The following is a 22,118-nucleotide window of genomic DNA, read 5'->3' on the forward strand; positions in this document are numbered from 1 at the left end:
TTAGTTCAAAAACCATTTTGTAAATTCTAAAAATATATTAAAAAAGCTAAAATAAACATTGTTTTAGATCTATAAAAAAAATGAATACTCAGGGCTTTTAATCCAGTTCTTTTAATCCATTTATAAAAAGAAATCTAAATATTATATCTAAAATGGTCCGGCCCACGTGAAATCAAGTTGACGTTAAAGCGGCCCGCGAAGAGTCTGACACTCTTGAGTTATACATTTCACCTAAGGCAAATGAAAACAATGCAATTTATAATTCTATTGTTAAAACATTTCAGACATTTGAATAAAAACTGTTCTTTTTAGCAAAAACCTAAAATAGCTAAACATGACTATGTTGGTTGATGTTGCATTTAGATTTTAACTCGATTGTGCTAAACCAATCGATATATCGATCAGATGCATGTACATCATTGCTGTAAATCCTCCACTTACCGCCAATGAGCATGGTGCAGATAGAGAAGATCTTTTCTGAGTCCGTGTTGGCAGACACGTTGCCGAAGCCCACGCTCGTCAGGCTGCTTAGGGCGAAGTAGAGCGATGTCACATAGCTGCTCCGCATGGATGGGCCTCCGCCCAGAACTCCCAAACCTCCCGCTGACGTGCCATCGACGGTTGATGTGTTCCCCCCGTAATGGCTAAAATTCCAGGAACCTTGACCCGGTGACTCTGAGCCCGAAACGTTCCCCTGGCTGCTGTTGGCTGGCAAGACACTGGAGGATGTGGGGAAGAGTGCAGCCAGAGGTGATAAGTATGGTGTTCCCAAACGCTTGGCCAACTCATGCAGCCAACCTAATAATGGAGAGCAAGGAGAAATGAGAGAGGGATCACAACAATTTAACAAGTCATTTATGAACAAAAGCTGAAAAAAATATCAATGTCATTTTGTGAATCAGAGAGGCAGATGCAGCACATAGCATCTCTCAGTTCTCAGATCAAGGCTTCAATACCCGGTGGAGTTCGACCTTCCTGTGTAAAGTTTGCATGTTATCCCTGTGTCTGCGTGGGTTAACTCCAGGTTCCCCGGTTTCTTCCAATCCAACATTCCAAAAACATACAAAACAATGGTTGTCCGTCTCTTCATGCCCTGTGATTGGCTAGCAACCAATTCAGAGTGTCCCCTTTGTTATGGATGAAATAACTATGGAATGTTCAAAGATATTTGAATGCCAAATTCATTAGTTACATGTAAATTGTATTAGAATTTTAATTTCGGTTTTTGATATGGTTGGTGCCATTTAAAATGACCTATAATAGAAAAAAACAACTTTCTTAGAAAATGTAAATGACTTTTTTTACACAAATAAGTAAATATGTATAACATTACCTTGACTTAGAAGTAGAATTTTTATTAAGTTGGCTACTCATTTTACTTGAAAATACTCCAATTGCATCCAAAATACATGCCATTTTTATATCTTGTTTGACAAAATAAAATAGCCATCATTAAATGCCCTCACCCAGGAAACCCGGTCATAGGTTGATCTTACCCTAGTTTCATATTTGCTGGAATAGGTAGGACAGCATATATAGCTCAAACTAAGAACCTGATGTCATCCGGGTGTCTGCATTTCAAATGATCTTCTTCACATGCCTGGCAATTAGTTGACACCCAGTGCTAATGAAAGTGGATCACATTGTTTGAAAAATGAAAATACAGTACTATTAACTGTTATCGACTTTCGCAGCCAGCATCAAGTTTAAAAGTTTGTGGAGGCATGTCAAAGCATTAACGCAATAACAAAAATAAAGAAAAATTCAAATGCTTTCTTGGTGTTTAATCTGAGTAGTCTTTGACAAAGCCTCTGAGAAGTAGTATCAATGTGAATTAGCATTAAAACTTTCCATGAATACTTTTGCAATATTCACTCACTAGTCACCAACCAACAAATCCTATCTATGCGGAAATAAGTCATGTAATGCCAATGAGGAGACATTTCAAAGGGCAGGGAGAGAGCAACGAATGCGGGCTGATGAATAATTGAGAGAGAGCTTGAGAATGAATGAACATAACGTGGCTAAGCTCAACCGAGCTTCTGACTGCACTACGTGAGGGAAGAAATACCATACAATATGGATGGTGCTGCCCATTGATCCACGCATAAGGCTCACTACCTGCAGGATCTATACAACCTTTCTGCCAGTCTATCTATAGTATCAATCTACCAAGCCAACTACCGAAAAGCAGGTAGCTACCTAGTAATATTTACAGTGGTGTGCCGTAGGGGCCTTCAAGGCCTTCTCTGCTGGCCTAAGAAATATCTGAATCACAGACTGATGTTAATTATATTTTGTCCATGAATACTTATTAAATAATTCCAAATTGTCTGTTAGCTTCTTTTCATTGCTTTCCCCCCTGGTTGCACTACTTCCAGATGTGTTTTCATATTGAAGCATTTAACCAATCACATTTCAGCCATTATTTGTTGCCAGGGTCAGAAATTTGCCTCAAGGCCTTCACAATCAGTTCTGCAGGCTCTGCTGCATTAAACAAGCGTCGATAAGAGTTTTGCTTTAACCAATCAGAATTCGATTTGCTGACACCAAGGCCTTCTCGCAGGCGTAGGGATACATCATTGCCTTCTCTCAGGCGTAGGTATACGTCATTGTTTTCACCAACTATGATTGACTAGTGATAGAGTGGACTAGCCAGAGCTACCAAACTATATCTGGAGCGAGCTGCACAAGCAAATATATTGTTGTGTTGATTTAATGGCTGAAGGAGGAGAAGAAATGGATTTGTTTTCAGATTTACTGTCAAAGCCATTTTCAAGACGGACTTTTCAAGAAAAAAAAAAGCTGGACATCATTAAGAAAGGTCGGACAACTAAAGCAAGCAAGACTGTCACAACCGGGAACAAATATTTTCAGCACTAAATTGAATAAAAAGGTATGCCAGGACAGGCTCGACTTTCAGCATTAGCTTCGATGGCGATAGAAAAGGAGGAAAGAGGAAAGAAAGGAGGATTTTTGGTGAGTAAAACATGGCTATATTCCTAAATAATATTTCAATTGTATGAGGTTATTATAGATTATTTTTTATGTGTCGCAGCTTTAGCTGCAGTGGAGGTTTTATAGCCATAAAATAGTTTTTGAGGGTTGGATGGATTCCGATAGCTTAAGGCGTCACTAGGAAATGCACGGACCTCCACTGATTATTTACCTACCTACTAGCATTGTCATTGAGAGGGATTTTCTCAGCGAACGGATTGCAACATTCTCCAAGGTTTAGGACTCAAGTGGTCTACGGATTGGTAGATGGTGTCATGTCTGTGTTCTCAGTGATTCCTTTTTTCATATCAGGATCTGTTTGAGCCTAATGGGCAGGGCTTTGCTGCACACCTGTGGCATATTAGGTGCACTCAGTAGTTAAGGCAGAGTTTGTAAGGGTTTGTGATCATCCGGTCAGAGGCATGGAGGCAAACAATCCCTTGCTGGCTTTGTTTTTCAAGGCGACCCAAATGTGGCAGACTAATCGATTCAGTAGTTTTAATTTCTAAAGATAGATTATTAGATGCCCTACGGCTGACTGACGACCAGTCTAGCTAGGGTGTAGTCTGCCTTTTGCCTGAAGTCAACTGGTATAGGCTTTAACAATGCCCCCAACCCTGGAAGATGTATGACATTATTAAATTTTCAATCGGCAGCTTTACTTTTAGAGTGGAGGGTTGCAAATGTATGCTATTTACCATTCAGTAGATCTATGTGAATGAAGCCTAAGATGCATCCGTACTGGGTCACTTGGGCCGTGTTATGATGCCTTTATAAAACCAATAAGAAGTTGTCTACATACTCTGTTTCTATTAACGCATACGCTCACTGGTATTTCCGGTATTCTTGTCTGTTTTTTTAAGAAAGCTGATGGCAACGTTACATTAATTATATTCTCGTACAACTTAAATAATTATGGATCTGTGACAGTCTTGTTTGTTAATTTTAAATACAAAATTCTTGCATTTAATTGATGTGTAAAAAGATTTGTCTCACTTTGCACTTTTTGTTGATATAATTTAAATGACCACCTTGACATTTTATGTTGAAAATGCCATCCTACAAAATAAAAGGGGATCCAAGATATGTTTAGCGTGGTTTTTCTTTCTTTCCTTCTTCCATAAAAAAGTATCTGAAAAAATATCCCATGAGTGATCTAATCCATACCAAGGTCCACTTGAGCATGATTCTATTCCGTGTCAAATATCATATTTCTATTTGAAGTAAAGTACATTATCTTGTTGTAAGAAGGGTGGAGGAAATCAAATCTACTCGAGTTACCTTATCTTCTCACTCATCCATCTACTCTCCCAATGCACTAAACCTTATCAGGATGGCAGAGTGGTAGAACCTGTTCTTGCTTGCAAAGACAAATTACAGTCTGAAATAGTCACTAGTCAGTCACAAGGCAGATATTATGAAATGTGTGAAGTGAACACACTTTGCCTGCACAAGTCATCATCAGTGACGACTGATCTTTTTACACCAAGTTGCTACTTTTCAAACGTTGGGGTGAAAAGCATTTTCCAGGTGCTAGATGTGTGCTTTTGTTGGGCATGAAGATTTTTTTTCTCTTTAAAGAACATTCTAACTGTCCATGTTATTGTAAAGAAAGTTGTATAAGTGTATATATATAATATGTGATATAATAATTTGTATAAGTGTATATATAATAATATGTAATATAATAATTTGTATGTGTATATATATATTTATATATATTTTAATATGTAATATAATTAATTTGCATGCTTTTAAGAATACTTTTTTTCACCAAAATGTGAGGTCCATTACTACAGTGTGCAAACAGCAATTTGATTGGATTCATCAGGCCACAAGCACAAACATAAACACACGTGATGCTGCTTTAAATAACAGTTGACAGTGATACTATAATAAACTGGGTTGTATCAACCTGTGTTACAATGCCACAGGAATTTAATTGAATTCAATTAAATACCAACCAGTCTTGAGTGTAGTAATTACTATTACATTTATTCTTTATTCATTCATTTTGTGAACGACTTTATCCTCACTAGGGTCACTTTGGGTGCTGTAGCCTATCCCAGCTGACTTCGGGCCAGAGGCGAGGGACACCCTGAATCGGTGGGGAGCCGATCGCAATTTAGAGTGTCGAATCAGTCTACCATGCATGTTTATGGAATGTGGGAGGAAAACGGAGTATCCAGCGAAAACCCACGCATGTAAACTCAACACAGGTGCACTGACCTGGATTTGAACCCAGAGCTATGAGGCCAACATGCTAACTACTCAGGCCGCCGTGCCGCCCCATTTTTTCTTTCTATTCTTATTGGATTGGATTGGATAACTTTATTCATCCCGTATTCGGGAAATTTCGTTGTCACAGTAGCAAGAGGGTGAGGATGCAGAAATAGGAAAGGCATTTTAGACATAAATAGATAGGTAATAAGTAAGTTAATAAATAAATACATGAATACATATATAAATAAATAAGCGTGTTGCTGAAATATATATATATATATATATATATATATATATATATATATATATATACATACACATACATATATAAGCACATATATACATACACAGATGTACATGCATGCATACGGTAGGTCTTAACACTCAGCCATTTGTTTTGTTAAAGAGCCTGACAGCTGATATATTAAATTTAAGTTTGCCAGCATCGAGGTGAGTGGTGAGCAGAATGCCTCACAGTTCTGAGAACAATGGTCCAATCCTGGATGGTTGAATAAATACAGCACACTCATTTATCAGTATTATTTATCTTAAATTTTTGTTCAAAAAGGTTAATATCAAGGAACCGCGCTTGATATGCCCCATTTCTTTTCCCGGGGGTTATGGGATGTTTGTTGAAGCAGACAAAACACCTTGGAATTCCAGCAGAAGCCATTATCGGCAGTTAGTTTTGCACACTTTTGTATTCCTGGCTGGGTGTTGGAACAGAGCAGAGCTCTATGGGTTTCTCCTCTGCTGAGGACAACACAGTCAGCAAAGCGTGTGTGCATGTTTTTTAACAATTGTTTTTGTATGTAACACCTTTGGACTTTCAGACTTTTTGAACATCTTGCTGATGTAAATCGATAGAGTACACTGCTGAAAGGATAATAGCGCACACAATAGTGCAGTATTCGTCAATTGGTGGAACAAGGAAGATGAGAAGTGAACACAGTGGATGGCAAGCTAATGAGGACAACAAAACAAACTACGTAAATGATAAAATGTTTGCTTAGTCGTCAAAGGTGGTTAAAAGAATAGAAATGTGTTTCGCTGTAGGCTAATGATGCAATGCGAGCAGGATTAGTCTAAGAAGCAAGGTGAAGCTACACCCCCACTTTTTAAAATACTAAACTGTTTTCTTTGATTTATTTGAAAGGTGACTTTTTTCTATACAAAAATAAAATGCTAGGGGAGATAACCTATTACGTAGTGACCATGTACTGATTCAGACAAAATGTACAGACAAAATTTAACACAGTTTTCTCCTACCTTTTTGAGAACCTTCTATAAGAAAAATACCTATATCAAAGGTTTTTACAGTTTTACATCTTTCTAAAATTATGTGAAAGAATCAGCTCATGAGTGAAATCCATGTAACTTTAAACTTTAACTTTCAAGTTGAATATTTTACAATTTATTATTGCATCAAGTGTAAAGCTATGAAACCAAATGTCTTCCTGCTTAATTTTGAAAAGACCTCAATTATGTACACTGTTGGAGGACAACTCACCAATGTCCCAGGATCCTGGACTCTCGATTTCCTTGCGTCCAATGAAGTACCATACGCAAGCCATCCAATGGGCCAGCAGAGCAAACATGGACATAAGCAGGGTGAGGACTACGGAGCTGTACTGCGAGTAACGCTCCAACTTCTGCAGGAGTCGTAGCAGACGGAGCAGCCGGACAGTCTTCAATAGGTGCACCCCAAAGTACTGCAGAAGATAGCCTAACATTAATATCTCCAATTTTCATAATTCCCCAAAAAAGAACAACGTCCTAACCAAAACATCAGCACCTATCAAGTAGACACATGTTCAGAATTGTCATATGACCATATTTTCCGCACTATAAGGCGCAACTAAACGGCATCAATTTTCTCTCAAGTTCGCATTATAATCCAATGCGCTATATACAGTCAGTTCAATAAGAATGTGAAGACCCTGCTATAGTATTGAAAGTTCTCCTACCTAGAAATCACGGAGGGTTCTGAAATTTTCAATCCAGGTTCATGTCTACTATGAGTGAGATAATCTAAAATGAAAAATCCAGAAATCGCAATGTATGATTTTTAAAACAATTTAATAAGTATTTGTACACCTGAGAAAACCAATGTTAATATTTGGTACAGTCGCCTTTGTTGTCAATTACAGAGGTCACACATTACCTGTACTTTTTCACCAGGTTTGCACACAGTGCAGGAGTGATTTTGGCCCACTCTAGATCAGTCAGATTTCTGGGCTGAGAAACACAGAGTTTGAGTTCCCTCCAAAGATTTTATATTGGATTTAGGTCTGGAGACTAGCTAGGCCATGCCAGAACCTTTATATGCTTCTTATGGTACCACGCCTTGGATTTCCTGGCTGTATGCTTCAAGTCATTGACATGTTGTAAGACCCACCCACGACCCATCTTCAATGTTCTGACTGAGGGAAGGAAGTTGTTCCCCAAAATTTCACAATACATGGGCCCAGTCATCTTCTCTCAGGGCAGACATCCTGTCTTATGTGCAGAAAAACACTCGCATGATGCTACCACCCCCATGCTTCACTGTACGGATAGTGTTCTTGGGATGGCACTCATCGTTCTTCTTCCTCCAGCCACGGTTAGTGGAATTATGACCAAAATGTTTTATTTTGGTCTCATTTAACCACAAAATTTTCTCCCATGAGTCCTCTGCATCATCCAAATTTTCAAAAGCAAATTTAAGACAGATCTTGACATGTTCTGGTTTAAGGAGGGGAACCTTTGGTGCCATGTATAATTTTAAACCATGATGTCTTAGTGTATTACAAACAGTCACCTTGGAAACAGTGTTCCCATCTCTTTTCAGAGCATTGACCAAATCGTCTCGTGTAGTTCTAGACTTATTCCTTTCTTAGGATCATTGAGACCCCACGAGGTGATATCTTGCATGGAGCTCCACTCCGATTAACATTTTCTAATCATTGCTCCAATAGTTGACCCTCAAAATTTTAGCTGATTGACAGGTGTTCAAATACTTATTTGAATAGATCGTTAAAAAAAATCTTACATTGTGATTTCTTAGATTGTTTCTCTCACAGTGGACATGTACATACCTACGATAAAAATTTCAGAACCTTCATAATTTCAGAGTGGGAGAACATTCAATATAGCAGGGGGTTCAACTACTTATTGAACTGACTATGTGGATAAATATGGGTTGATTATTGTATGAAATTCCCTTTAGCACAGCTTCATCTAGTGGATGTATAACACAGTCCCCTACTACTACTACTACTACTACTACTACTACTACTACTACTACTACTGCTACTACTACTACTACTACTACTACTACTACTACTGCCACTACTAGCACTGCTATTACTACTACTACTGTCACTACTAGCACTGCTACTACTACTACTGTCACTACTAGCACTGCTACTACTACTACTACTACTGCCACTACTAGCACTGCTACTACTACTACTGCCACTACCAGCACTGCTACTACTACTACTGCCACTACTAGCACTGCTAGTACTACTACTACTGCCACTACTAGCAGTGCTACTACTACTACTGCCACTACTAGCAGTGCTACTACTACTACTACTGCCACTACTAGCAGTGCTACTACTACTACTGCCACTACTAGCAGTGCTACTACTACTACTGCCACTACTAGCAGTGCTACTACTACTGCCACTACTAGCAGTGCTACTACTACTACTGCCACAACCACTACTACTACTACTGCCACAACCACTACTACTAAGACCACTACCTCTACTACTACCACCACTACTACTAATACTATTACTACCACCACTACCACCATCTTCCACTACTAGCCCCATCATTACTACCACTGCGTTTTATATTCCAGTCCGCCTAATATATGAAACACATTTTTAAGATAGACCATTCATGAAAGGTGTGCCCGATAGTGCAGATAATACAGTACTTGGAAAAAAAAGAGAAATTTCCGATAACTTTTGATATTTGTTTGTTCTCCAAATTAGAGTACAATCTACACAACAGGACTATTCTGAAGCAGCCTTCTATGACTTTTTAAAAACTAAAGTGTATTATTATTCCTAAATCAGGAATAATTACAAATGCAATGCTCACCACGCTGACATTGAAGGCGTAGAGTAGGTCAAAGGGTAGGGCAGCAATGAGGTCCACAAAAAGCCACGTGGTAACGTAGTGAATGCAGATAGAGCGAGCGTCATACACCACCTGACCCGAGGTGCTAACGAAGGTTGTCCGAAAGTTCAGCACGATATCTGCAGGTGACAAATGACACAACAAAAATTATTCTGTGTCTAACACAAAAAAATCACATTGTCTTATACATTGAACTAATTCATTGCAAAATTATTTTACTTAAATCTCATGACAATACTTTTTCATATAAAAGATTTATGTGCAATTATGTGGAACTGATGGGTAAAGAATAAAGAAATATACAAGTTTGGAGCCTTAAAGGCGAGAACTCCTTAGGTCATATAAATGTTTAAAATTTAAAGTACGTATTTTTAGAACATAACAGCCTTTCTTGTCATTGATCTTCACGAGCATAGAGCAACAAAATGTCACTCCAGTTACAGTCCTCAAGAGAACAGTAACATTAACAACAGACATATGAAGGGGGGTTGGGGGGGGGGGGGGGGCGCCCCATTTGCCACGATGAAAAGAAAATAAGACATTGCATGAGGTGGGAAGAAAAGTATGAAAGAAACATCTCAACACACAAGTAACACAATAAAATGAAAACACAAAATTATAAGAATTACATTTAGGTTGAGGCGGCCCGGCGGCTGAGTGGTTAGCGCGTCAGCCTCATAGTGGGGACCTGGGTTCAAATCCAGGTCGGTCCACCTGTGTGAAGTTTGCATGTTCTCCCTGGGCTTGCGTGGGTTTTCTCCAGGTACTCCGGTTTCCTCCCACATTCCAAAGACATGCATGATAGGCTGATTGGACACTCTAAATTGCCCCTAGGTATGAGTGTGGGCATGAATGGTTGTTTGTCTCCTTGAGCCCTGCGATTGGCTGGCCACTAATTCAGGCTGTCCCCCACCTCTGGCCCAAAGTCAGCTGGGATAGGCTCCAGCACACCCCGCGACCCTAGTGAGGATAAAGCGGTTCAGAAAATGAGATGAAACATTTAGGTTGAGCGAGGGATGTGTTTGGGGTCAAGTAAAAGGAAAAGTTAAAAAAAAATTAAGTTAGATATACCCTTAATCTGCTTTTTGTGTTGTTTTTGCAAAAGAGACAGTGATGGTCAGGACTACAAAGATTAAATTCTATATGCATTACACCTTTACCACATGGGGGGGAAAGTATAAACGAGTGCAGATTTTTTTTTAGTCTTTAAATGAAACAGGTAATAATAACTTATGTTAACTAATAATAACTAATGTATTTACAATAAATAAAGTCTTGTTGCATATAAATAGTTTACTAAAGTTTCAATCATAAATCCAAGCAGTTCGAAAACAGCTGTTGCTTTGAAACTGGAGGTTAAGTCCAAAAAGTTGAAAGTCACATACTGTACAGATTTCGTAGTACGTGCATTGGACTTTGCATGCAAGCATTATTCATCACAGTTGCTCACGCTGTATTATTCATTTGTTCTTTATTAACTATTCACTGGCGGTCACTAGTTCAACATAATATTTAATAATGAAAATTTCAAATTGTCAGGCTTGATTTTTTATTTACTAATTGCTTTGAACCTGTGGGAATGAATACTTGGAATTCGGGGAAAAAAACTATGCTTTGATTTGACAAAAATGAATATCAAGTGGGTGGGTGTACGAGTGGTTAGCATGACAGCCTCATAGTTCCAGGATTAAGAGTTTGATCCTAAAACATACTTGATAGGCTGGTTGAACACTCGAAATTGCCTCTAGGTATGAGTGTGAGCGTGAATGGTTGTTCATCGCCTTATGCCGAGTGATTGGCTGGGTGTCCTCCCTCTGGTTCTATTAGTTGGCTGGGATAGGCTCCAGCACCCCCTGTGAGGCTAACCAGTTCGGGAAATGAAATAATGAATATCAACTGAAAAAAAACCTATTAGATTGTTTTAAAATAGTTTGATACCCAATTCTGTTCAGAACAGATGTCTTATGGACTGACTCAAGGGCCCACTACTGCAGTGGGTGGATGGGATAATTTGATGAAGAGCTAGCATTCCCACTTTTTGCATTAAGAACAATTGCTAATCTATGGGCGATGGTTCACATTTCCGTTGCTGCGAATAGCGGGCTGCTTATTTTCTAGGAAATGACTGAAGCCATCACATTTAATGTTCACTTGCAAATGGCTCATATTTCTCATTAAAAACTTTTACTTGTATTTAAGGATAAGAAATGTTGGAACTCATTAAATGTAGGGAAATTTTGATTTTATCATGATGGAAATTTATTTGAATGCTAATTCAAAAGGACTGCATTATCACACTCCTAAACTTTTAACTATGACAGTAAAAAATGATCAGTTATATAAATTGGCATCCAAGCTCAAGATGTTTCCTGGAGTCTCACCTAGCATGAACAAAATCTCCACCAGGATGTCACTGACACTTGGGGGACTTCTGGGGGTGCTGCCTTCATCTCGCCCGCCCACCACAGTGAAGCACACATTATAGGGCACAGTGACAGCCACGTAGAAGGTAGCCAGCAGGATCAGCCAGTCCCAGCCGGCTTTGAAGGTGCCGTAGTGGAGCAGGATGAAGCGCGACTTCTGGATCGCTGCTACCTTGTACTCTGGGATTGGAGGTTTCTCCCCGAACATGTTCTGCATAGGGAAGGGCAGGAATATGCAATGTCTCATGCATTATAATGGCTATGCACACACACCCCAACCCTTGGCCGCAGCAGTATTGTCACTCACAAATGTTTTTAGTCCAAACACCTGTGACTAGATGACATGACTAGCGTACGCTTATTTCCTGAAAATTAAACAGGACATAGAATCCCTTTCCCCCCAATTTTGATTAAATATAAGACCTTTTCTTGTGAACAAATCACTTATCCAAAATAGACTTTTAAGGTTGTCAGGAGCGGCTCGTTTGTCCCTCCTGGCTTGCCGTTATGTTGGAGCAGCTGCAAGTGATCCTTGATTACTTCCTGATGGGGGTATTTAAGCACCACGGAAGTGGTTTGTCATTGTCGGATCGTCCTGCGTGACACTGCATACATCGCCGCAAAGGTACAGTTCTCCCTGCTCCGGTTTTGTTTCGTTTTGGGATATACACATCCTTGTTATTTTGTAAAGCTTTTGAGTCATTAAAATTACTGTCATGAGCTCAGTTCGTCTCGCCTCCTCCTGCTTCCCCGCTACTGGGTCCAAATTCCTCCGATCGCGCCACGACATCTCGGCACGATCATAACAAAGATGACCATTTCTTGTCATTTAATGGAAATCGATTAATTCCTGTGTTAATGGCCATGCCTAGTGTCAGAATCATTTAATTGTGTCTGATTCATGTTATATAGTTCTACCGATTTTATGATAATTTGTTGACCAAATACTCTGGCCAAGATACACTCAATGAGTTTGACATCTATACCGTCTCGTTCAATCTAAATAAATACCATATTTTCTGGACTATAAATTGCAGATGTTTTTTTATTTTTTTAAAGTTTGGCCTTGGGGCCCTTGGCGGTCCGAAGCAGGCTGCAGAAGCTGGCTCTTGGGACATGGAATGTCATCTCTGTAGTCGAGAATGAGACTGAACATGTGCGAGAGGTTGAGAAGTTTGGACTTGATGTAGTCAAGCTCACCTCTACACACATCTCAGGCTTTTGTATCACTCCTCTCGACGGGGTTAGACACACTTTCACTCTGGAAGCGCACAAGGAGAGAGGGGACAAGCAGGTGTGCCTGTACATTGCGGTTCACCCTACGCTTTAACATTGGGTACAGTGGCTCTTGATTGGCAGAGCGGTGAGGTGGTCCCCATTTTTTAAAAAGGGAGACCGGAAAATGTGTTCCAGTTATAAGGGATCATACACTTTAGCCTCCTTGGGAAGGTCTGTTCAGGGGTACAGGCAAGGAGGGTTTGTTGGATGTCAAATCTCAGATTCGGGAGGAACAGTGTGGTTTTCATCGTGGCCGTGGAAAAGTGGATGAGCTCAATACCTTCAACACGGTTCTCAGGGTGTCGTGGGAGCTCGCACAACCAGACTACATGTTTTTTTTGGACTTGCAGAAAGCATTTGACTGTGACCCCCGTGGAGTCCTGAGGTCAACTCAAAATCACTGGAAATAAAATATTTAAATAAAAACACAAATTAAAATCGAAATTTAAATTATTTTCGCCATTGGCGATGATGACAAATATCATGAGATAGCAGAATAAGCCCTTTAAAAGTATTCTTTAGATGTCTTGAAGGGTATATTTTGATTCCACGACCTTAGCGGCTAAAAGCAAGAGTGATGATTATCAGAAACAGAGATGGAACAAACTCAGCAACCACCTTTTGAAGTCCAAACTTTGTAAGAATTTTATACTTTCAAAAGGGTGTGGCAATAAAGTTCATGTGTATGAAAGAATATAAAATATAAGAATAATGCTACCAAATGTCTACTCAATAATATGCCCAAAAACCCTTTTTTATACATACACTTTTATTGCATACTCACATTGTTGAGGTTGAGTTTGCTTTTATCTTGTTTTTGGAGATGTCCAGAAAGGTGGTAGAGGACAGCTCGACTGCGACGGCGGTTTGCATTAAAGCCAGGCGGCCGTGTAACCCGATGAACTTCCAGACCCGTCTCCTCATCTGTAGATTACATAACAGGTTCAAACAAATATTCAAAGATTATAATTGTGGCTTGTTTAAAAGAATCAATGTGTATTTGAACAACACTTGATGAGAAGAGGGAACAGCATTTCACATATTTTATTTTAACTTACTCTAATTGCCAACCGACTGACCTACCTACCTAACTACCAACAGACCACCTACCAAATAATTAACCAAAAAAAACACATTCATTCTACTATTTTGTGTCACTGCCTTTATCTTAGATTACACTATGCATTCGCTGTGGCATTGTTTCAATAAGATTTTGCAATGTCACAACATTTATTTTCATCAAGTGTTTTCATTCATTTTTCAGCAAGATGTTGCAAAGATGACGGTAAAGTCGGACCGTTGCGACCTAAAGATTGGACTGTAGAGCAATGGAAGACAGTCATGTGGTCTGATCAGTGGCGTTCCGTGAATTTCATACCGATGCCTTCAGCTATCTCTGAATCAATCCAACCCTCAAAAACTATTTTATTGCTATAAAACCTTTACTGCAGTTACAGCTCTGACACATAAAAAAGTATCAATAATAACCCCATACAATTGAAATAATATTTTGGAATATAGCCATATTTTACTCACCAAAAATCCTTTTTATCTGTACACAAAATCCATCCTTCTTTTTTTCCTCCTTTTCTATCGCCATCGAAGCTAATGCTAAAAGTCGAGCTTGTCCTGTCGTATTTCTGGCATATATTTTTATTCGATTTAGTGCTGAAAATGTTCGTTTCCGGTTGTGACAGGCTTGCTTGCTTCGGAGTTGTCCGACCTTTCTTAATGATGTCCAGCTTTTTTTCTTGAAAAGTCCGTCTTGAAAATGGCTTTGACAGTAAATCTGCAAACAAATCCATTTTTTTCTCCTCCTTGAACCATTGCGGGTTGATAAAACCGCTATTAAATCAACACACCAATATATTTGCCTGTGCAGCTCGCTCCAGATACAGTTTGGTAACTCTGGCTAGTCCACTCTATCATTAGCCAATCATAGTTGGTGAAAGTGATGGTATCCCTACGCCTGCGAGAAGGCATTGGTGTTGCCAACCTGAAATTTGATTGGTTAAAGCAACAGTTTTATCTTCGCTTGTTTTATACAGCAGAGCCTGCAGAACTGACTGCAAAGGCCTCAAGTCAGATTTCTGCCCCTGGCAACAATAATAGCTGAAATGTGATTGGTTAGATGCTTAAATATGAAAACACATCTGGAAGCAGCGCAACCAGGGGAAAAGCAATGAAAGGAAGCTGACAGACAATTTTGAATTATTTGATAAGTATTCATGGACAAAACATAAATAACACCAGTCTGTGATTCAGGTATTTTTTAGGCCAGCAGAGAAGGTCTTGCAGGCCATGACGGTCCACCACTGGGTCTGATGAGTCTAAATTTACCATAAATCTTTGAATGGTGCATTAGGAGAAGAAGAAAGGCAGATGAAGTGATTTACACATCATGCCTATTGTCTTCATGCCTTACACTGTACATGCCTGTGGTGCCAGTGTAATGATCTGAGGTTGCCATAGTTTTTCAGGTCTAGGCTCAGAATCAGGATGTGCTCAAAGAATGAGGTCAGCTGACTACCTGAATAAATGTAGACCAGAGGAGTTGTGTGTCTCGGTATTTCACCATTTGAATATGTAGGCTTCTTGTAATACCATATTCTTTCATTCATTTTCCATGCTGCTTATCCACACAAGGGTCGCAGAGGTTCTGGAGCCTACCTCAGCTAATTATGGGCAGTAGCCAGTTGACATCCTGAATGGGTGAGTAGCCAATCACAGAGCACAAATTAACAAAGAAATAGTCATGCTCACACTTATAACCAGGGACAATTTGCAGTATTCAACCAGCCTGCCATGCATGGTTTTGGGATGCCTGATGAAACCAGAGTACCTGAAGAAAACACAGGCATGGGATGAACGGGATTGAATTCTTAATCTCAGAATTCTCAGGCTGAGGCGGTAACCACTCTCTTCCACTGTGCTGCAGTCATGCCATACAGTACATTATATTATACTCAGATAGCGTCCCATGAGTGGTTTGTGATCAATAAAGGCCTTTGTTTATCAATATTCCACTTGGATTGCAGGGAGGAAAATATGTAACTAAAAGGAAAGGCCTCAAGGAGGACTGTAGCTCGCTTCTTTATTTTCACACTTATCTACTGCTCCCTCAAGGGTCTTAATAAGAAGCAGGAGGGTGAGGGAAGGCTGGACATACATATTGAATTATTAAGGTGGTGTTTTCATGCAATTTGTGTTATGTGCACAACGAAGCAGGGGTTTATACCATTTTTGTTGCCTCTTTCATTTTGTTGTGTTGCAAAAAACATTGCTGCATTTCAGCTGCAATAAATGGGCTTTTACACAGAACCCAGTATAAAACAACAAAGATGCGGTACTGCAATATTTTGCAAAAATGCACACAGCATTCTGCAGTAGTAGAATTGAAGTTACCAAAAAAGCAGTACATTGCCAGCGTTTATGGACAGCGTGAAAAGGGCTTTGATTGCTCCATGAATGTTTTGGGCATTAATTAACATGATTGGAAATTATTCCCACACTAATAACCAGTTCATAGTTTTGTATTTTCAAGAAATCGTAAGATATCACCCAATAGAAGTCCTTATCAAAATTAATTCTCAATAATAGTACTACTGTATTGTACTCTACATTTTGGAGTATCGGCAGGTCTGAGTAAAAATGCAGCAACTAAATTTATATGAAAACAATGTATTTATATTTGTCTTATACCTTATGCCGTATGCTATAACGTTTTCATGTCTATCAATACTCTAAAAATAACTGACTCTGCAATACAATTTTTGCTACTAAATAAATAGATAAAAATACTTCCATTTTTTTTTTTATACTAATAAACACTTTCAGTGCCATTGTTGATGACAGATGTCTATCATGTCACAATAAAATACAATTTTAACTCTTTAAATTACTTTATCACTGGTACACATTCAATCAATTTGAAGTGGGAGTGTGGTAGCGAATTAACATTCATTACGATAGCAGCCATGGACTTAACAAAGAATCTGTTACAAAGTATTCTACATTTCTATCAAGAGTAGTAGAAAAATCCAATCCACCCCATTACACCAAATCTCTGGTGATCTGTGGTTGTGCAGTTTTGAAACTTTTGCAATCAAATATTGTATCCAGATATAACAATTCATCAAAACCTTTGACTATAAACGTACACACTATCAACCTGTAAAAATATACAGTAAGGCTCACTTGATGACTGTATAAATTAGTGTTCAAAGCAGAGGAAAAAAGTAACGTCTATAGTCCTAAAAATTAGAGTCTAAATACGGCTCAATCACCTGTGTCAGGTCCTTGTTCTGAATCCTGGTCTTTCTTCTTATCGGTGATGTCTTTGTGGGACACCAGGAATAGGACCACCTCGCCCTTCTCATTCTTGATGGGTACGATGTCCAGAAGGCACCAGAACTGTGTGCCTGCATGCAGAAGAATAATAGTAAACATACAATCCATTACACATATCTAGAGAACACATGTAAACTTTCTTCCAAAAGTGTAGAGTAGTTTGTTGTTTATTACACCGGCATTAAAGTGAGTCCAATACATACTGGCTTGACTGCTAAAACACAGGCCGAGTGTGCTTATTCTTAAGGGCTGACCAGCTATATCCTGGATTCAATATACCTATATAGGATTTTTTTTCATGATCTCTTGGTTATGTTTGTTTGTTGACAGGTTTCTCCAGAATGCTGATGATAGAATGTTTATTAGTACTACTCGATGAGCACACTTACCCCTGGCTGTGCACTCAGCCTGTCCCCTCAGTCGCAAACTTATGGCCAAACACAAATAACATTTCCTAGCCAGATGGCTTTAAATTAGATACGATTACCAGTACCTACATCCTAAAAGTATTGACAGAGTTTGTGCTGTGAGTGTTGCCTATCCCCTGCAAATAGGTATTATTAATACAACTTTTGGTTAATTTGAGCCCATTTATTCTTCTAATAAAAAAGGTGGCCCAGCGGCTTGAGTGGTTAGTGTGTCAGCCTCACAGCTCTGGGTTTAAATCCAGGTCGGTCCACCTGTGTGGAGTTTGCATATTCTCCCAGGCCTGCGTGGGTTTTTCTCTGGGTTCTCTGGTTTTCTCCCACATTCCAAAAACATGCATGGTAGGCTGATTGGAGGGTTCAATCAACAAACAATGCATGTCTTTAGGATGGAAGCTGGAATAACGGGAGAAAACCCATGCAGACAGGAGAACAGACAAACTCAGAAAATGAATGAATGAAAATAAAAAGTTTCTTCAATTTAGTTGGTGAATTACAAATTTTAAATTAAAACATTCTTGTTAGCTGGCAGCATCCCTGTAAACCTCGTGAGGATGAATGGCTCAGAAAATGAATGAATGTATATTCAGTTTCAAAGGCCATGATTCAAATCCAACAATTCAGCTTTAACTCGTGTATAATTCAGATACAGTTTTATGTTTCACCTATTCAAGTTTCAGATTCAGTTAAGAAAATCTGATTCCGTTTCTGATGGCACAAGTATCAGCCCAGGTAACCAAACAGTGTGTAGTTTGCATGTTCTCCCCCGGCCTTGTGTGGGTTTTCTTCATGTGGTCTGTTGTCCTCCCACATCCCAAAAACCTGCAAGGTAGGCTGGTTGAACACTCTAAATAGCCTCTAGGTATGAGTGTGAGTGTGAATGGTTGTCCGTCTCCGTCTCTCGGTGGCCAGCCAATCACAGGGCGTCCCCCCACTTCTGGCCCGAAGTCAGCTGGGATAGGCTCCAGCACCCCCACAACCCTAATGAGGATATAGCGGTTCAGAAAATGAATGAATAATATTTTAATTATGCAGAACAATTTGTTCCAACTACAGTTGATTCCTGTAGCGAAGGCAAAGCCTGGTGGTTGAGATGGCAAAAAGGATTTGGTTTTACCAGTTTTGAGGCAATTTGTTGAACAATTACTTAAAGGTATGAAGTCATTTGTATTCTGGCCAAGATTCACCATTTTTCGTCTCCTTAAACAGCATGACAGACAGGCCGAGATGCAGACGGACAAACAGACAAACATGCTATCCAAAGCCCTAACTCTTAAAAATTGGATTACTTTGTCCCTGTTTCAACTTTTTCTCTGTGACAACTGAAACAATCACTAAGAGATATGGGCAACCAAAGCCGATATATTGCGAGTTAGTACAGAATATTTATGTATTGGTAATGCTTTTGTTTTGGGTTCCTGTGACTCTTAATCCCCCGGAGACGATGCATGGCAGTTAAGGATACTGTTTCCTGCATGACCTTCCCAACCCCAGAGTAGCAAATGTGTGTGAATAATACAGGAGGACAGAGTGCCTGATTAACCTTATTAAACATATTGTCCTTGTTTGTTTGGAGTAAAATGGTAAAATTAAACAGCAACATGATACTGCTGTTTTGTTTCAATAATATTTGTCAGAGACTGAGAAGTTGTAAGATGACAAGGAAATACAATTGACAGATAGGTGGTATAATATTTATTGAAGATTGCAGTAAATATATCAATGGAATGCAAACATATATTTTTTTGTTAGTAGATAGTGTTGCATTGTGAGTTTAATTCATCCATGTTCTATCCATGTGATTACCCATTGTGGTTCCCTGTCATTTCCCCGCCCCTGGTATATCTTCTGCTTGCTGCCTCTTGTATGGCCCAGGTGTTCCTAATTGTCTAGTCAATCCATGTCTGTCTAGTTAAACCCTGTGTGTTTGTCAATCTTTGTTCGATCGTCCGCGTTCTCTGTGTTACATGACATTGCTCTAGGTTTCTATGCCATGATCCTCGTTTCCACGTGCCCCCCGTCAGTCCTTGTTATTTTGTTGATACCCTTGCCATGTTTTATTAAAAGTTTTGCCAGCGCACTATTTCCATGTCCTTGATTACTTCCCCGCATTTGGGCCCAACGACGCTCCACGCCCGAGCGTACGTGACAATGTTAAAAGGAGAAGAGTCATGTGGACTCTAGAGTTTTGTTCAAAAACACAACTCTGACAACTGAGACACCATGGAGAGAGATAAATTAGAGATAGACTCACGTGCTATTGCAGATGTGCTCGTGAACATTGCCTGCAGGCGCTGGGATTGGGAGGATGTTCAGCTGAATAAAAGTGAAATGTGTTTGCTCACAGTTTTTCTCAAGTCAATTCATAAGTACATTCATTCATTTTCTGGACCGCTTTATCCTCACAAGGGTTGTGGGGGTGCTGAAGCCTATCCCAGCTGACTTTCAGGCACGAGCGAAAGACACCCTAAATCGGTGGCCAGCCAATCGCAGGGCACGAGGAGGCAGATAACCATTCACGCACACACTCATACCTAGGGGAAATCTAGAGGGTCCAAACCCTATCATGCATGTCTTTAGAATGTGGGAGGAAACCGGAGTACCCGGAGGAAACCCACGAAGGCCGGGGGAGAACATGCAAACTCCCCACAGGTGGACCAACCTGGACTTGAACGTAAGACTCCAGAACTGAGAGGCTGGCGGAAACCACTCAGCCGCCGGGCCGCCCATTCACAAGTACAGACAAAGACATTTCATTTGGATCATGAATGTAACGTGGTAGCGTGGGTAACGCTGAACAAACACTAAAGGGCCATTATATGTTGAAAAATGTAAGGCATTACTTTAAAAGTTACAGCAAAAAATGTAATGTAACGTAACACATGTAATGGCACTAGTTCTAATAGGGAGTTACTTTTCAATCAGAGAAAAAAGACCATTGATATTGTTCTAATTTGACGCACCTTCTTTCTTGTAGAAGACCAGTTCAGTTTTGAACTCGCGCCTGTCATCCAGGGCTCCTTGGATTTGCGAAGTGAAGCCGTCACTGGTCTCAGGGCCATACAAGAAGTGGCAGGCGCAGCTCTTCTGCATGAGCTCTGCACGAGCGTAGCCAGTGAGCTCACAGAAGCCATCTGAGCAGTAAACGATGGGGTAGAGCGACTGCACCTGTGCATTGCCCAGCACAAAGTTGCTGTCTGAGACACAAGACATGAAAAACCACATCAAAATGCGTGACCGTGTCACTGTGCATCCGAAAAAAAACTTTACAAATATTCAAGGGTTATCATCCCAAATACAAACAGGAATTTGCGTTTTAGTTCGAGGACACAACATGGCCAGGGAGGATTAAGCAAAGACCATATTTTCCAGACTATAATCGCATCTGGGTGTAAGTCGCAATAGCCAAAGAATACATAATGAAGAGAATAAATATATGTCGCACTCAAGTATTATTTTTATACATTATTGCGAGTCTTTTTTGGGGGACAGGGAAATGTTCTTGTTTTTTCAGCGAGCAAGAAGGAACACAAGTTATAGTAACATTCGTAAAGTGAAGGACAACAGGTTAAATAAGCATCAACAGAACAGTTTTTCAGATAGCTATGGGCTAGAAAAAAATGACAACATAACAGGCTGTCAGAGGTAAGGGAGAAAAGAAAAGTACTGTCATTTGTATTAGTCACAGGCCCAGCCAAACTATAAGAAAGTACAACTTATAGTCTAGTAAATATGCTATTTTTTAGGTGGTGGTTATAAAGCTGTCAAGGTAAAGTTACTGGGGGTAAAAACAATCAAGCATGCAAAACATATTTTGCTTGCACCAGGCAATTAGAGGCACACAGGAATTATTGAGATGCAATTCCAGTACTGGACACCAGTCAGCCGTAGGGGACACAGAGAAAATCCACCATTCACACTCAGAAACATATCGCCACCAGCGAGAATCGAGCCTACTACAACAACATCAGATGGCTGGAAATGCATATCAGTCATTTGTAATCAAATACGAGGCCTAAAAGTAATATAAAAGGATTCAACTAAGATAAAATAAGATTTGGCAAGATAAAATGAGCTAAGATAAGCTAAACTAAGCTGAACTAAACGGTTTGGGAACATGTTTTGGAGGTTGAGCTCTCTGTACCAATGATACTGCAAGTAGCAAAACAGTCAAAACATATACATTGCCATTTTGTGCAGGCCTTAGCTTGATTCTATGCAACCTCTGGATTTATTCATTCATTTTCCCTACCGCTTATTGTCATAAGGGTCACCGGGGTGCAGG

General features: G+C 39.7%; 1 protein-coding gene and 1 long non-coding RNA gene across 4 annotated transcripts in view; one reads left to right on the forward strand and one right to left on the reverse strand.

Moving 5' to 3' along the window:
- kcnh3 (potassium voltage-gated channel, subfamily H (eag-related), member 3) overlaps nucleotides 1–22,118 on the reverse strand; it is a 113,324-nt gene that overhangs the window by 29,449 nt on the left and 61,757 nt on the right. For all 3 annotated transcript variants that reach the window (XM_077617381.1, XM_077617382.1, XM_077617383.1), the window contains exons 2-8: nucleotides 20,797–21,030; nucleotides 17,345–17,479; nucleotides 13,843–13,982; nucleotides 11,739–11,991; nucleotides 9,319–9,476; nucleotides 6,731–6,932; nucleotides 442–798 (exon numbers count right to left, since the gene is read on the reverse strand). In XM_077617381.1, coding sequence (XP_077473507.1) covers nucleotides 442–798; nucleotides 6,731–6,932; nucleotides 9,319–9,476; nucleotides 11,739–11,991; nucleotides 13,843–13,982; nucleotides 17,345–17,479; nucleotides 20,797–21,030 — 1,479 coding nt within the window. The remainder of the gene's footprint in view (nucleotides 1–441; nucleotides 799–6,730; nucleotides 6,933–9,318; nucleotides 9,477–11,738; nucleotides 11,992–13,842; nucleotides 13,983–17,344; nucleotides 17,480–20,796; nucleotides 21,031–22,118) is intronic.
- LOC144087085 (uncharacterized) lies at nucleotides 12,378–16,021 on the forward strand. Its single transcript, XR_013304641.1, has 4 exons — nucleotides 12,378–12,405; nucleotides 13,882–14,000; nucleotides 15,705–15,770; nucleotides 15,847–16,021. It is a non-coding gene; the product is annotated as an uncharacterized LOC144087085 (long non-coding RNA).

Source organism: Stigmatopora argus, chromosome 13 (assembly GCF_051989625.1).
Source record: "Stigmatopora argus isolate UIUO_Sarg chromosome 13, RoL_Sarg_1.0, whole genome shotgun sequence".
Classification (NCBI taxonomy): Eukaryota; Metazoa; Chordata; class Actinopteri; order Syngnathiformes; family Syngnathidae; genus Stigmatopora; species Stigmatopora argus.